This window comes from Myxine glutinosa, chromosome 13 (genome assembly GCF_964187855.1).
Source record: "Myxine glutinosa chromosome 13, kmMyxGlut1.1, whole genome shotgun sequence".
NCBI lineage: Eukaryota > Metazoa > Chordata > Myxini > Myxiniformes > Myxinidae > Myxine > Myxine glutinosa.
In genome coordinates this window covers 48,111,754-48,123,687 of record NC_136273.1, presented here as the reverse complement: position 1 = coordinate 48,123,687, position 11,934 = coordinate 48,111,754, and the positions used below count along the sequence as shown (strand labels likewise).

Genomic DNA, 11,934 nt, shown 5'->3' with positions numbered 1-11,934 from the left:
TGGCCAGACGGAAGCCACTCCTGAGAAAAAGGCACATGACAGCACACCTGGAGTTTGCAAAAAGGAATGCAAAAGACTCTGAGAGCATGAGGCTAAATATTCTGTGGTCTTCTGAGATTAAAATTGAACCCATTGGCCTGAATTGAAAGTGCTACATCTGACGGAAACAGAGCACAGGTCATCACCCATCGAAAACCATCCCAACCGAGAAGCATCGTGATGGCAGAATCATGCTATGTAAAAGCTTTTCAACAGCAGGGACTGGGGGACTTGTAAGGATAAAGGGAACTATGAATGTCCAGGCACATCCTTGAGGAGAACCTGCTTTAGAGTGCAAAAGACCTTAGACTGTGGCGAAGATTTATGTTCCAACAGGACAATGACCCCAAGCATACAGCCAAAGCAACACTGGAATGGCTTCAGAACAAGAACGTGAAATTCCGCGAGTGGCCCAGCCAAAGCCCAGACTCGAATCCCATTGAGAATCTGTGGAAAGACTTTAACGTTGCTGTTCACCGATGCTCCCCATCCAACTTGGCAGAGCTTGAGGAACAATGGGAGGAACTCCCCAAATCCAGATGTGCAAAGCTGATACAGACGTACCCAAGAAGACTCGAAGCTGTAATTGTTGCCAAAGGCGCTGCTATGAAGTATTGACTCGGGGTTGAGTACTGATGTAAATTTGATATTTCTGTATTCATTTTTTAAAATTAACTCACCTGGACTATGTCCAGCTGAGTTTTTGTCGACACCCAGTGTCCGTCGTCTGTCTGTCTGTCTGTTTGATTAAATTTGATGAAACTTGTTATGCAGCATGCTGAAGACATAAACTAGTTTGGGATTGCATTTGGGCGTTGCAGGCCCAAAAATGGGCGAGGCAGGGCGGCCATAATGAAATTAAGTTTTGTCATATATTTTTAGCACATATAAACTACATCGTTTGTTGTTCTATTATGCATATTCTAACCATATTGATATAGACCAGTTGAGTTCAGGTTCCCTGGAACCTCTCTAGTTTATTTTAATCTCTAAAAACACATTTCCACTTTGTCATTGTGGGACTTGTAAAGATGACCACTCCTTATGTGTAGATGATGACCACTCCTTTTTGCATCACAATGATGTATATGGCTGCCGAAGCAGTTTCTAGCTATCGGGCACAATCCTGGACTGGTGGCCACTCTGACGCAGGGTACTTGAATGGCTCATTCATCCCTGTAAGCCGGTACTCATTTTGCCCACTTTGGAAGGATGACAGGCTGGCCATCCGGCCAAGACAACACCTTTTAATAGGTATTTGTCTCCCTTTATGTATTTTTTTTCCAGAGATGTCTCGATGTCTAAGTCTAACTCGAAATTTTATTTCGTTTCTTTATAATGAACCCGCATTTTCTGTTAACAGTTTGAAATTTTAATATAAAAGTAAAAAGTCTGATGTGATATGGCGACGTGTGGTATGTAGACCTGAGTAGATCTTTAAAAGCTCTGCATTCTTGTGCATCTTGCCGAGCATGATGGGCGGGGCTTAGACCAGTAATGTTGTGCACAGTGCACGTGACACGTGTCGTTCGGAATCCGAAGGTGATGGGGCAGGATTTCGGTGATGGGAGGTGGCACTTGTTATCGCTTACTTGGGCACGTTCCATGATTTCTCGAAGTGCCAATGTGTAACTATCCCGTGAACACGGCGCGGACCTCCCCGCCCTCGTAGTCGTAGCGTTCCAAACGATCGGCATTTCGCACCAAGACGGACGCAGTTTCCATGCTCCATGCTCGAGGCACGAGGTACGAACGGGTGGTCCACGGCGTTTCGGAAGTCGGAAACGGCATTTTGGGGAAAACCTGAGCACATCTTAATGGGGAAACTCTTGACTCGTCACGTCGCGCATTTCCCGTGTTGTCTGCGCCCACGTGATGACTCAGAGGAAGCGCGCTTACCTCTGGGAGTGTCGTGTGGGTTCGATTTGGTGTGGGTATAACCACCGAGTCTGGTTGACATTGTTCAGTGGGATTGGCGATTCGCAAACAACTTGTGTGTTGCACCACAAACTGCACCGTCACTCGGATAGACGATAAGCCGGCTGTCCCGTCTGCTAGCCTTACCTGGTGGTCCGTGAACGTTCTGCTTTGAAGAGTAGGCGAGGTCTGAAACTTGAACAATCTCAGGCAGACTCGGTGGTGTCATGGGTAGAGTGTCCGCTCTGAGTCTGGGAGGTCCGGGGTTTGGACCCCGGCCCAGTCGGTCGGTCATACCGACGTATTTGATTGACGCACGTGCTGCGACGTCACAGCTTTTAAAATGATGGACAAAACAACCACAGGTTGGCAATACCGGTGCAGTGTAGACGTTGATGGTCATAGTTGCATCCTGATTCACTTCCAAGACGACAGGTGGGAAGCCGAGTGTTCTTCGGATGATGATCATCATTATTATTATGGCACTTCTTATGTAGGCACCTATTCCTATGTATGTGGCAGGTACTAGCTAGGTAGACACCGACTTTTGAAAAACTGTTCCAGCTGGCTATGTCAATCTGCACATGTTTATAGCACACCCTTGTAACTTCATCCGAACGGATTTTGTTTTTGAATTACTAGTACACCCGCTAACTACGGGAGGGGCAGAAAGGGTCATTCCTCTTTGGGGTATATAGATTACAGTCGATCTATGGTCGGATCTCAAGAGCATTGGGTGTGTGTTCATTTACCAAGTTTATTGTGGAGAAATCGCCAAGTGGTTTAAGCATTCGAGCAAGCACTCCATTCAAAACCGTTAAGGAACGGCTGGCTTGGCAAGTGCTAGCTAGCTGCTTGGTAAAGTAGCACAAGTGCACAACCCGAGCTTCTCCCTTTCAGTTTCGTCGGAAACAGCAGGAGCGAGTTTCAAAAGTTTGATACGAAAAATGCCACGGTCGCGGCAGAATGGGCCATGTTATTAACCCAACATTTGTGGGTTATATAGAGTACAGTAGATCTTCGCTCAGTTCTGTGATGTCGGGATGTCGGGATGTCCAAATTTCTTCATTTAGTCTTATAAAGAGCATTAGCGACTGTTTAAAAAGCTAATCATACGTGTTTGTTGAGGTTTGTGGTGTATAATAGTTTTTTACTTCCTGAAGAAGCCGTTGCTCCCACAGAAACGCCATTATAACTACTAGTAGTCCTTGAGCCAACCGGCCATATTTTGAAGTGAATGCTCCGGCGGGGGGAGTAATTCTCATTATGATTTTCCATTAGACCAATGTCTCAAGTGTCAGAAAAGGTGTGATGGACATCTGAGAACGGTAGCTTAGTGCCCGGATGGACGCCATCTTTGAAACCACCCAGCTCGAAAATGCCCATTTGGTGGGGTACATTGTTGCACGTGTATCTGGACTTCTATACTAGCTATCGATGTGCGGTTGACGACTAAATATACGTCCGATGTGTACCGTCTAAATAAAAAATAATATGAAGCATTTTGTTTTAGATTAATTATTATAAAAATCAATTATCGAAAAAAAATCATATATTTTTCAATATTTTATTATTAGATTTGTACTTTTTTTAGTGAAACAACACTGGTATGATTTTCCAAATTATGCATTGTGCTACACCATTTATCTGTCTATAAAAATAACTCAAAAACTAAAACATATCATCCACCACGAGTTTACACAAAAAATATATGAAAAGGCATGCACTTTCCACAAACCGAAACTATGTCAGTTGGAATTTCCCGCCGATAATCAACCCACAGAACCCAGTGCCGAAAGTGACGTCAGTCTATTCTATATCTATATTCTATATTCTATATCTCAGTCTGAGATTTGTTGTGGTGACCTGATTCATTTCTGAGTGGGGGGGGGGGGGGGGGGGGGGTGGGTGGCTTAAGAACTAAAAGTGAACATGTTAGATGGCGCCACATACAACTCTATTATAGAGTTGTATTGTGGCGCCATCTAACATGTTCACTGACTTGGATGAGTATGTCTATGTAAGCTGGCGAGCTTTTCGGATATCGGAGTAATCTAACGTCAGTCTTTTTGTTCTTTCAGCTGAGATGGCCGGTGTCGAGGCGAAACGGGCGAAGATTGAACCTGAGTCCGGAACGTGCATCCTGTGCAGCAAGAAGTCGCCACTCTCTGAACTAAGCAAGGCAGCGGGCAACAGTTCTTGGAAGACATTGTGTGACGCAGCCGCAGTTAGAAACTTTTATCCAATTCTAAAGCTAGTCCAAGAAGGCGCAGTTGAACTTCCTAATATTCCAATATTATACCATAGGGCTTGTAGATCAGACTTCACTCACAAAAACCACCTAGCTACTTTGACCAATGCAGCTAGAAGTTCTTCAGTTGATACTGGCGATGCGGTGCGACGGCGATCATCACGGGAAGAGACAGGATCAACTTCAACGGTCTACGATGATAAATGCATTTTTTGCCAGCGTGCTTCAAAATTCATAAAAGGCAGTCGTACCCGTGAAACAGTTGTCTTGGCTGTTGAACTTCGAGCAGATAAGACAATAAGAGATGCTGCGACAGCTCGCAATGATGAGAGAGTTTTGGCATTGACTACACGAGATATGGTTGCAGCTGAGGCTCACTACCACTTCTCCTGGTATAGAAACTACACACGGCCCCAAAAACCTCAAGTAGAAACTGACATTGAAGATAATATCGAGAAAAAAGAAATGATACGATGTATATTCAATTTCATTCGCACTGACTTGTTCTTGAACCCGAGGATTGTTCCAATAGTTGATGTTGCAACAGATATCCTGTCTTCAGATACATTTTCAGTTGATGTTCGTGACTCCATCAAGAAGAATCTGCAGCGCACATTACAAAGAGAGTTTGGAGAATCGCTCATCTTCTTCAATGTGAAACACCGTGTATACTTGATGCCCGATAATCTGACAAAGCGAGAGATTGCTGCAGAGTGCGTAAACCTGAAAGCAGAAGTGAAAGCATTTGAACGAACGGACGGTGAAAGTAACATTGTGCGTGCAGCTACTTCACTGCGACACCAGATCAAAGATGCTCATTACAATGAACGTTGGCCACCTCAGCCAGCAGAACTCACTTCAGATTACGTGAAGATACCAGATTCTCTTCGTGTATTTCTGCATACTTTGATTTGCGGGAGTGGGGGTAGCTCTGCGCGTGCCGACACACTGGTATGGTCGATGGCTCAAGATATCATCAATGCTGTACACCGGGGTACCATCAGAACATCGAAGCATGTCCTACTTCCGTGGGTCATGAAAACGCTCACCGGTAATACAGAGGTCATCAGAATATTGAATCGACTCGGGCACGGATGTTCGTACACAGTTCTGGAAGAAATCGAGACAGCGCTATGCATAGACAAATTAGCAAGTGTGGAGAAAGATACAGTACCACTTCCGTCACATGTGCACCCTTCGGTCCCGACTGTATTAGCATTCGATAACATCGACAGGCTAGAGGAATCGCTGAGTGGTGGCGGAACATCGCATCGCGTCAACGGTATCATCGTCCAACCGAAGTCGCAGTCGTGTTTGCCGCCCCAACCTCCATCGGCAGTATCCAAAGCAGATAAGAAGCGATCTATCCCGTCATCCAGCGATTTAGTTCCAATATACAGCGGTGGGAAACGAGAGGGCCCACCTGCAATCAAGCCTGCAGATCTTTCTGACACTCTTGCAGGCGCAACATCCCTTGCGCAGTGCCGAAATCACGTATGGATTATGACTCGCATGCTGGAACCATGCGACCAGACAATCAGTTCGTGGACTGGTTTCAACATCATGACTAGAGATCGTGTTCAGGTGACGGAAGATGTAGTTGGCTACCTGCCGACTATAAACGCGCCTGCCACAGATATGGCAACAGTGCAATAAATCCTCAGAGAAGCTCTGAACATCATGTCATCACTTCAGCTTGAGCGTATGCCGGTGGTGCTAGACCAGGCACTATTTGCTAAGGCGACCGAAATAGCATGGAAAGATGTCGATCGATATGGAAGAATCGTGCTCATGATGGGGAACTTCCATACCATCTGTAACTTCATGTCGAGCATTGGGAAAATGTTTGGAGATGCAGGCCTTCGGGATGTAGCTGTTGAGTCAGGAGTAATCGCTGAAGGTTCCATCAACAGGGTTCTGGAAGGCAAGCAATACAACCGTGCTGTGCGACTCCACAAGTTGATGTACGAGGCACTAATGCGCATCATTTGGAAGGGCTTCCAGGTGTGGATAGAAAGCAATCATCCTGACAAGGAACCCCAGATTCGAAGCACTGACCTCAAAATTCGCAGCATCAAGGAGGATGTTTGCCACGAGACTCTCGCTGCTGCTCTCGATGATGATTCATGTGTACAGAGCTTTGACATGTTCGCGAAATACCTACATTTTCTGCGAACCAAACATGGAGACCTGGCTCGCTTCTGGATGATGTATATTGATATGGTAGAGACCCTGCTGGGGTTGATTCGTGCGGATAGAGAAGGCGACTGGATGCTTCACTTGGCTTGTGTCAGAAGAGTGATCCCTTGGTGTTTCGCAATGAACAAGGTGAACTATGCTAGATATCTACCAGTGTACTATGCACAGATGACGCAACTCCACGAAACATGCCCCGAGTTGTACAGGCATTTCAATCAAGGCTACTTCTCCGTACAGCTTAGACCAGGGAATCCATTTGCCAGAATCGCTGTTGATCAGACAACAGAAGAAACAGTAAACAAAGATACGCAAACAGCTGGAGGAACACGAGGTTTTAGTCTTCGACAAGGGGCTGTGTCACGATACTATCTAACTGCAGAAAATCGGGCTACTGCACTGAGGCAACTACGAGAAACTATCCTTGTGAATGGCAGCGACACATCTCACGCCAAGCACCCTGACTTGTCTACTTCTCGCATCAAACGTGATGAGTCTGGCGTCACAGCTATCTGTGATCTACTGGAAAATGACTGGACCAATCCATTCGCCGATGATCCGTCATGTCTTCTCAGTATATCTACCGGAGCGGCTGCGAGGGAGGACGTTTCTAATGACCTACTCAACACCCTGCAAAAGGGGGAAGCGGCGTATCAAAGCTTCCAGAAACGTCTTGAAGAGGGAACAGGCTTTCATGACACATTGAACAAGCTAAACTTGAAGACCTTTGGTAAGATCAAGCAGAAAGTTGTGAAGGGCACAAACAAGGAGATCGTCCTGAGAGCTGACAGACAACTGTTTGCCACCATGATACTCATCGCCAAGACAAGGAACCTCGACATGCAACTTGTCCTTTGTCACCCACTAGGGCCGTTACCATGGTCTTTGGCAAACGTTGATGGGTCAATGAAAAAAACGAACAAAGCTGCACTTGCGAAACACATGGAAGGTCTTGTGGAACCAGCCGAGAACGTTGACAAGCGAAGTGCAACAATAATTGATGCGATGGCTCTCATACAAAAGATGCATGGCGAGAACGACACGTTCGAATAACTATCTGACCGCATCCTTGCTGCAGCGCTTCACGCTGGTCAAGGCAGTGAGCGCATCGATGTTGTCTTTGACACATACACAGAAGAATCCATCAAAGCAGCTGAGCGTGTGAACCGCGGTTCAAATGAAGGCATCAGTTTCAGCGAGATCAGACCCGCACACAAAATCATGAACTGGCGGCGTCTCCTTGCTTGCAGCCAGACAAAGGAGAAACTGGTTGTGTTTCTGGCGGAGTCGTGGAAACATGAAACAAATCGCGAAAAGCTAGGCAACAGAACACTGTATGTCACCTGTGGTGAAAAATGTCTGGTACTGACCCGCGATAGGTGGAAGTTGGTGCAAGCACTCGAATGTAGCCACGAGGAAGCAGACACGCGTATGTTTCTCCACGCAAAGCACGCCGCTACCCACTACAAGACGATCATCTTAGTGGCAGATGACACCGACGTTCTGATCATCAGTCTTCATCTCAGCAGAACCATCGATAGTCAGCTCTTCATCAGACGAGGAACAAAGGTTCGAGTCAGAATGATCGACGTTGGAAAGTTGGCTGCGGTATTGGGGTCTGGAGTTTGCAGTGCATTGCCAGGGCTTCATGCATGGAGCGGGTGTGACACTGTGAGTGCTCTGGCTAGCCAAGGAAAGATAAAGGCTTTGAAGCTTGTGCAAGCGAATGAGCTGTATCTTCAAGCATTCACAGATCTGGGATCTTCGTGGAATGTACCAACAGACGTCTTCAATAGCACTCAGGCCTTCACGTGTCAGCTGTACGCCAAGAACACGAAGATCGTCGGTGTTAATTCGCTCCGTTATCACATGTTCTGTGCAAAGAAGGGCCAGATCGAATCTGGACAATTGCCGCCTTGTGAAGACTCCTTGATGCAGCATACGCTTAGGGCCAACTATCAGGCGGCTATCTGGCGACGCAGCCTTGAAAACCTACCAGACGTCCCAACACCATCAGCAGGACATGGTTGGGAACTCGATGATGGCGGTTCGCTCACAATCCGATGGATGGCGGGTCTACCAGCTCCAGATGTCGTCTTGAATCTCATCTCATGCACATGCAGAAGGACGTGTCGACCGTCAGATTGCTCCTGCATACTGAATGGGTTGAAGTGCACTGTTGTGTGTAAGCTGCAGGGATGCTCCAACATGGTGCAGGATGATGCTATCGTGGCTCAGGATGCCAATGACTCTGATGGCGACTCTGATGATTAACTTTGTGTGCACTGTATATTGTATAGCATATGTTGTTCTCTATTATAATGCAGGCCAAATTGCCTGAAAATCTTTATAGACAGATAAACGGTTTAGCAAAATGTATAATTTGGAAGATCATACCGGTGTTATTTGACTAAAACATGACATGTTCAATGATACCTCCGCTTGCTTATTAGGAATATACATCGTATGGTGTTAAAATCAGCTCCATACGTCTTTCCAAACTCTAGTAATGAATAATTAATATAATTGGCGGCCATTTTGAAATCCAAGATGGCCACCAAAGTGCAGATTTCCTATGTAACAATTTCCGCCTGCTTATTAGATATCGTATGGTGTTAAAATCCTCTCCGTACGACATTCCTAACTTGCGTTATCGTCAGAATAGATAATGCCAGCGGCGGCCTAAGTCATTTTATGCCTCTTTACATTTATTTGTTGTAAACTCGTGGTGGATGATATGTTTTAGTTTTTGAGTTATTTTTATAGACAGATAAACGGTGTAGCACAATGCATAATTTGGAAAATCATACCAGTGTTGTTTCACTAAAAAAAGTACAAGTCTAATAATAAAATATTGAAAAATATATGATTTTTTTTCGATAATTGATTTTTATAATAATTAATCTAAAACAAAATGCTTCATATTATTTTTTATTTAGACGGTACACATCGGACGTATATTTAGTCGTCAACCGCACATCGATAGCTAGTATAGAAGTCCAGATACACGTGCAACAATGTACCCCACCAAATGGGCATTTTCGAGCTGGGTGGTTTCAAAGATGGCGTCCATCCGGGCACTAAGCTACCGTTCTCAGATGTCCATCACACCTTTTCTGACACTTGAGACATTGGTCTAATGGAAAATCATAATGAGAATTACTCCCCCCGCCGGAGCATTACTTTTGGTCTGGCTCAAGGACTATAGTGAGGTACCCGTGCCACGCACGGGTTGGAGGCCAGAAGCAAACAGGCAATGCAGAAACGGCGAATGCTGAAGCATGAAACCAATAAATTCCACATTCCTGTAGCACCTTCAGTCGCACGTCAGACATGGACAGCAAGTTCGTGAAGGACTTCCATGAAAAACGTACCCGTTCGCGTTCACGTATAGAAACATCGTTCGTGGGTCCGTGGCGAATCTGCATATGGCGATCTGCGAATTTCACGTTTAGAAAGTAGAAACCATCACGGCATGTCATTCACTTGAACTCGATATCTCTTTTTTCATTCCAAACAACATAACTCCAATCACAAATTAAATAGCATTAATATAAAAAATAAACTTATAACAACATTCGTGACATAAACAAATATTTAAATCCTGATGTGAAGTTCCGTATGGTTGGGTGACGGTCCCACTTCCGCATTTGCGGCAGGTTCATAATTCTCATCAAAATCTAAACAGTATTTGTAGAATTTCAATAAAAGCCACATCACTGTTCATATCGGTAAAGATTATTCCATCGTGTTTGGAAAAACTGGTAAATTGGAAAAACAATATAGGAAAAACAAAATTGGAAAAACCATTTTACTCCCAGGGGTCCCAGGATTACCCATCCAAAATATCGTTGCGATCGGTTAAGCCGTTTTTGCGGTACCTGCCAACAGATGGACAGACATTTGGTGAATTATAGTAAGATAAGCTATTTATACACGTTATCACTGCAGGAAAAACGCCTTGGGGAAGTGGGACATTATTAGTATTAATATTGTTTTGTAATAACATTAACAATATTGTTACAGACGCGGTGGTGGATGTTAGTTTACCGAGCGGTTTTGGTATGACCACGTCTGCACAAGTTACCCGATTATACCCGAACGTTGACTAATCGCGCTACGCTAGATCAATGAAGGAAAAGACACACGGCTGGGATTAAAATGACGCGACACCAGGGATACGGTTCTCAAGACCTCCGGAGGAGATTATATTAGGGCGGAAGGTCAGATTACAGGGACGAGAGGTACAGCATAGAAAGACAAGCACTTAGACACACTCTTATATTAACCCCAACAGACGACAGATAAACGGGACAAAAGGCTGACTCACACGGGGATTGATGGCCAGGAAAGGCAGAATCGATGGCTCAAGGTGCACTCTTGGCTCAAGGACAGGGTACTGTACGGTCCAGTAGATGCAGGAGGTTTCACAGCGCTCGAGGTGGCGTCTTGTCGTCTCAAGCTGGGGGCGCATCTGACCTCACATCCGGTGAGTCGCTTCGTATATCCGGCGGGGAGTGACACGCCCTCGGCTCGTTAGCTCCGCCTCGTGGAATCGGCACGTTGCTTCTCATTGGGTGCGGGGGGTTTACCAGGCTCCGCCCTTGACGAGGAGCTGACAGCCAGCCCCTTCGTGGTAACCCCGTGGAGCGCATGGTCATGGCGGCTAACCGAGCTGGTGGGAGGACGCACACTCCCCCCGCGCGCCGTGGTTGTAGTAATTGTTGTTGTAGTTGTAGTTGTAGTTGTAGTTGTTGTTGTTGTTGTTGTTTGGGGAAGAAGACGGGAGGAGGTATGGGAAAGGTCCTAAACTCACTACTGGTGCCATATAATCACATTCTGGCGCAACGAAGAGTCAGAATTAATGGAAACGAGTCCTTAACTGACATCGACTAAGAATAACTAGCAAGATGTCCTATAGTTGTCTACGTGAGATGCGGTGGACCTGGGCACGACATTTAATGGGGGAAAAAGGGGAAGGTCGGTTCTACAGAGTGTTGTTTACAGACAATGGGACTAGGGAATGGGGGATTGGGGATAGTTGGGGAGTATTGGGGAAATAGGGGAATATTTACAAGCGGATATGGAGGCCAAATTCCATATTCGCAACATTGCACCCTTCTCTACCCTCGGGGCGTCCCGACCCGATAAATTTTTACCTACTTTAGTGTGGCACGCAATGTAGTTCCCTCTACTATTAACTCTACCCTGAGTGCGACAGTTTTACAGATATTCACAAATGAGTAAATATGTCCCCCTGCGACGTTGCACCCTTCTCCTCACAGAAACACACCCACAGGATAACCGAATCCGGAAAGAATCCTCAAACTAAACATACAGCCGGTAGGGAGCATTATTTACACAAGACTACGCTGATATTTACACTACGATCCAGGACCTGTTTTTGGAGGAACACATGCAGATGTTATGCATAGAGAGAGCACGCATGCTAGCATCGATACATCAACCCACGAGTGCTCTGTGGCCTACGGCCTTTAATAACGTGCAGAATACCCTTTCCCAGCACGAAA

The 11,934-nt window shown here is 45.7% G+C and overlaps 1 protein-coding gene across 2 annotated transcripts in view; it reads left to right on the top strand.

Annotated features, from left to right (window-relative positions):
- Positions 1-1,096: 1,096 nt before the first annotated feature.
- Positions 1,097-11,934, top strand: part of GK5 (glycerol kinase 5) — a 115,709-nt gene continuing 104,871 nt past the window's right edge. The window contains exon 1 of one of the 2 annotated variants that reach the window (XM_078767423.1): positions 1,097-1,293. In XM_078767423.1, the coding sequence (XP_078623549.1) occupies positions 1,119-1,293 (175 nt within the window). In that variant the 5' untranslated portion in view covers positions 1,097-1,118. Of the gene's footprint in view, positions 1,294-1,507; positions 1,786-11,934 lie in introns of those variants that run through there. The other variant, XM_068134349.2, reaches the window with a different exon arrangement.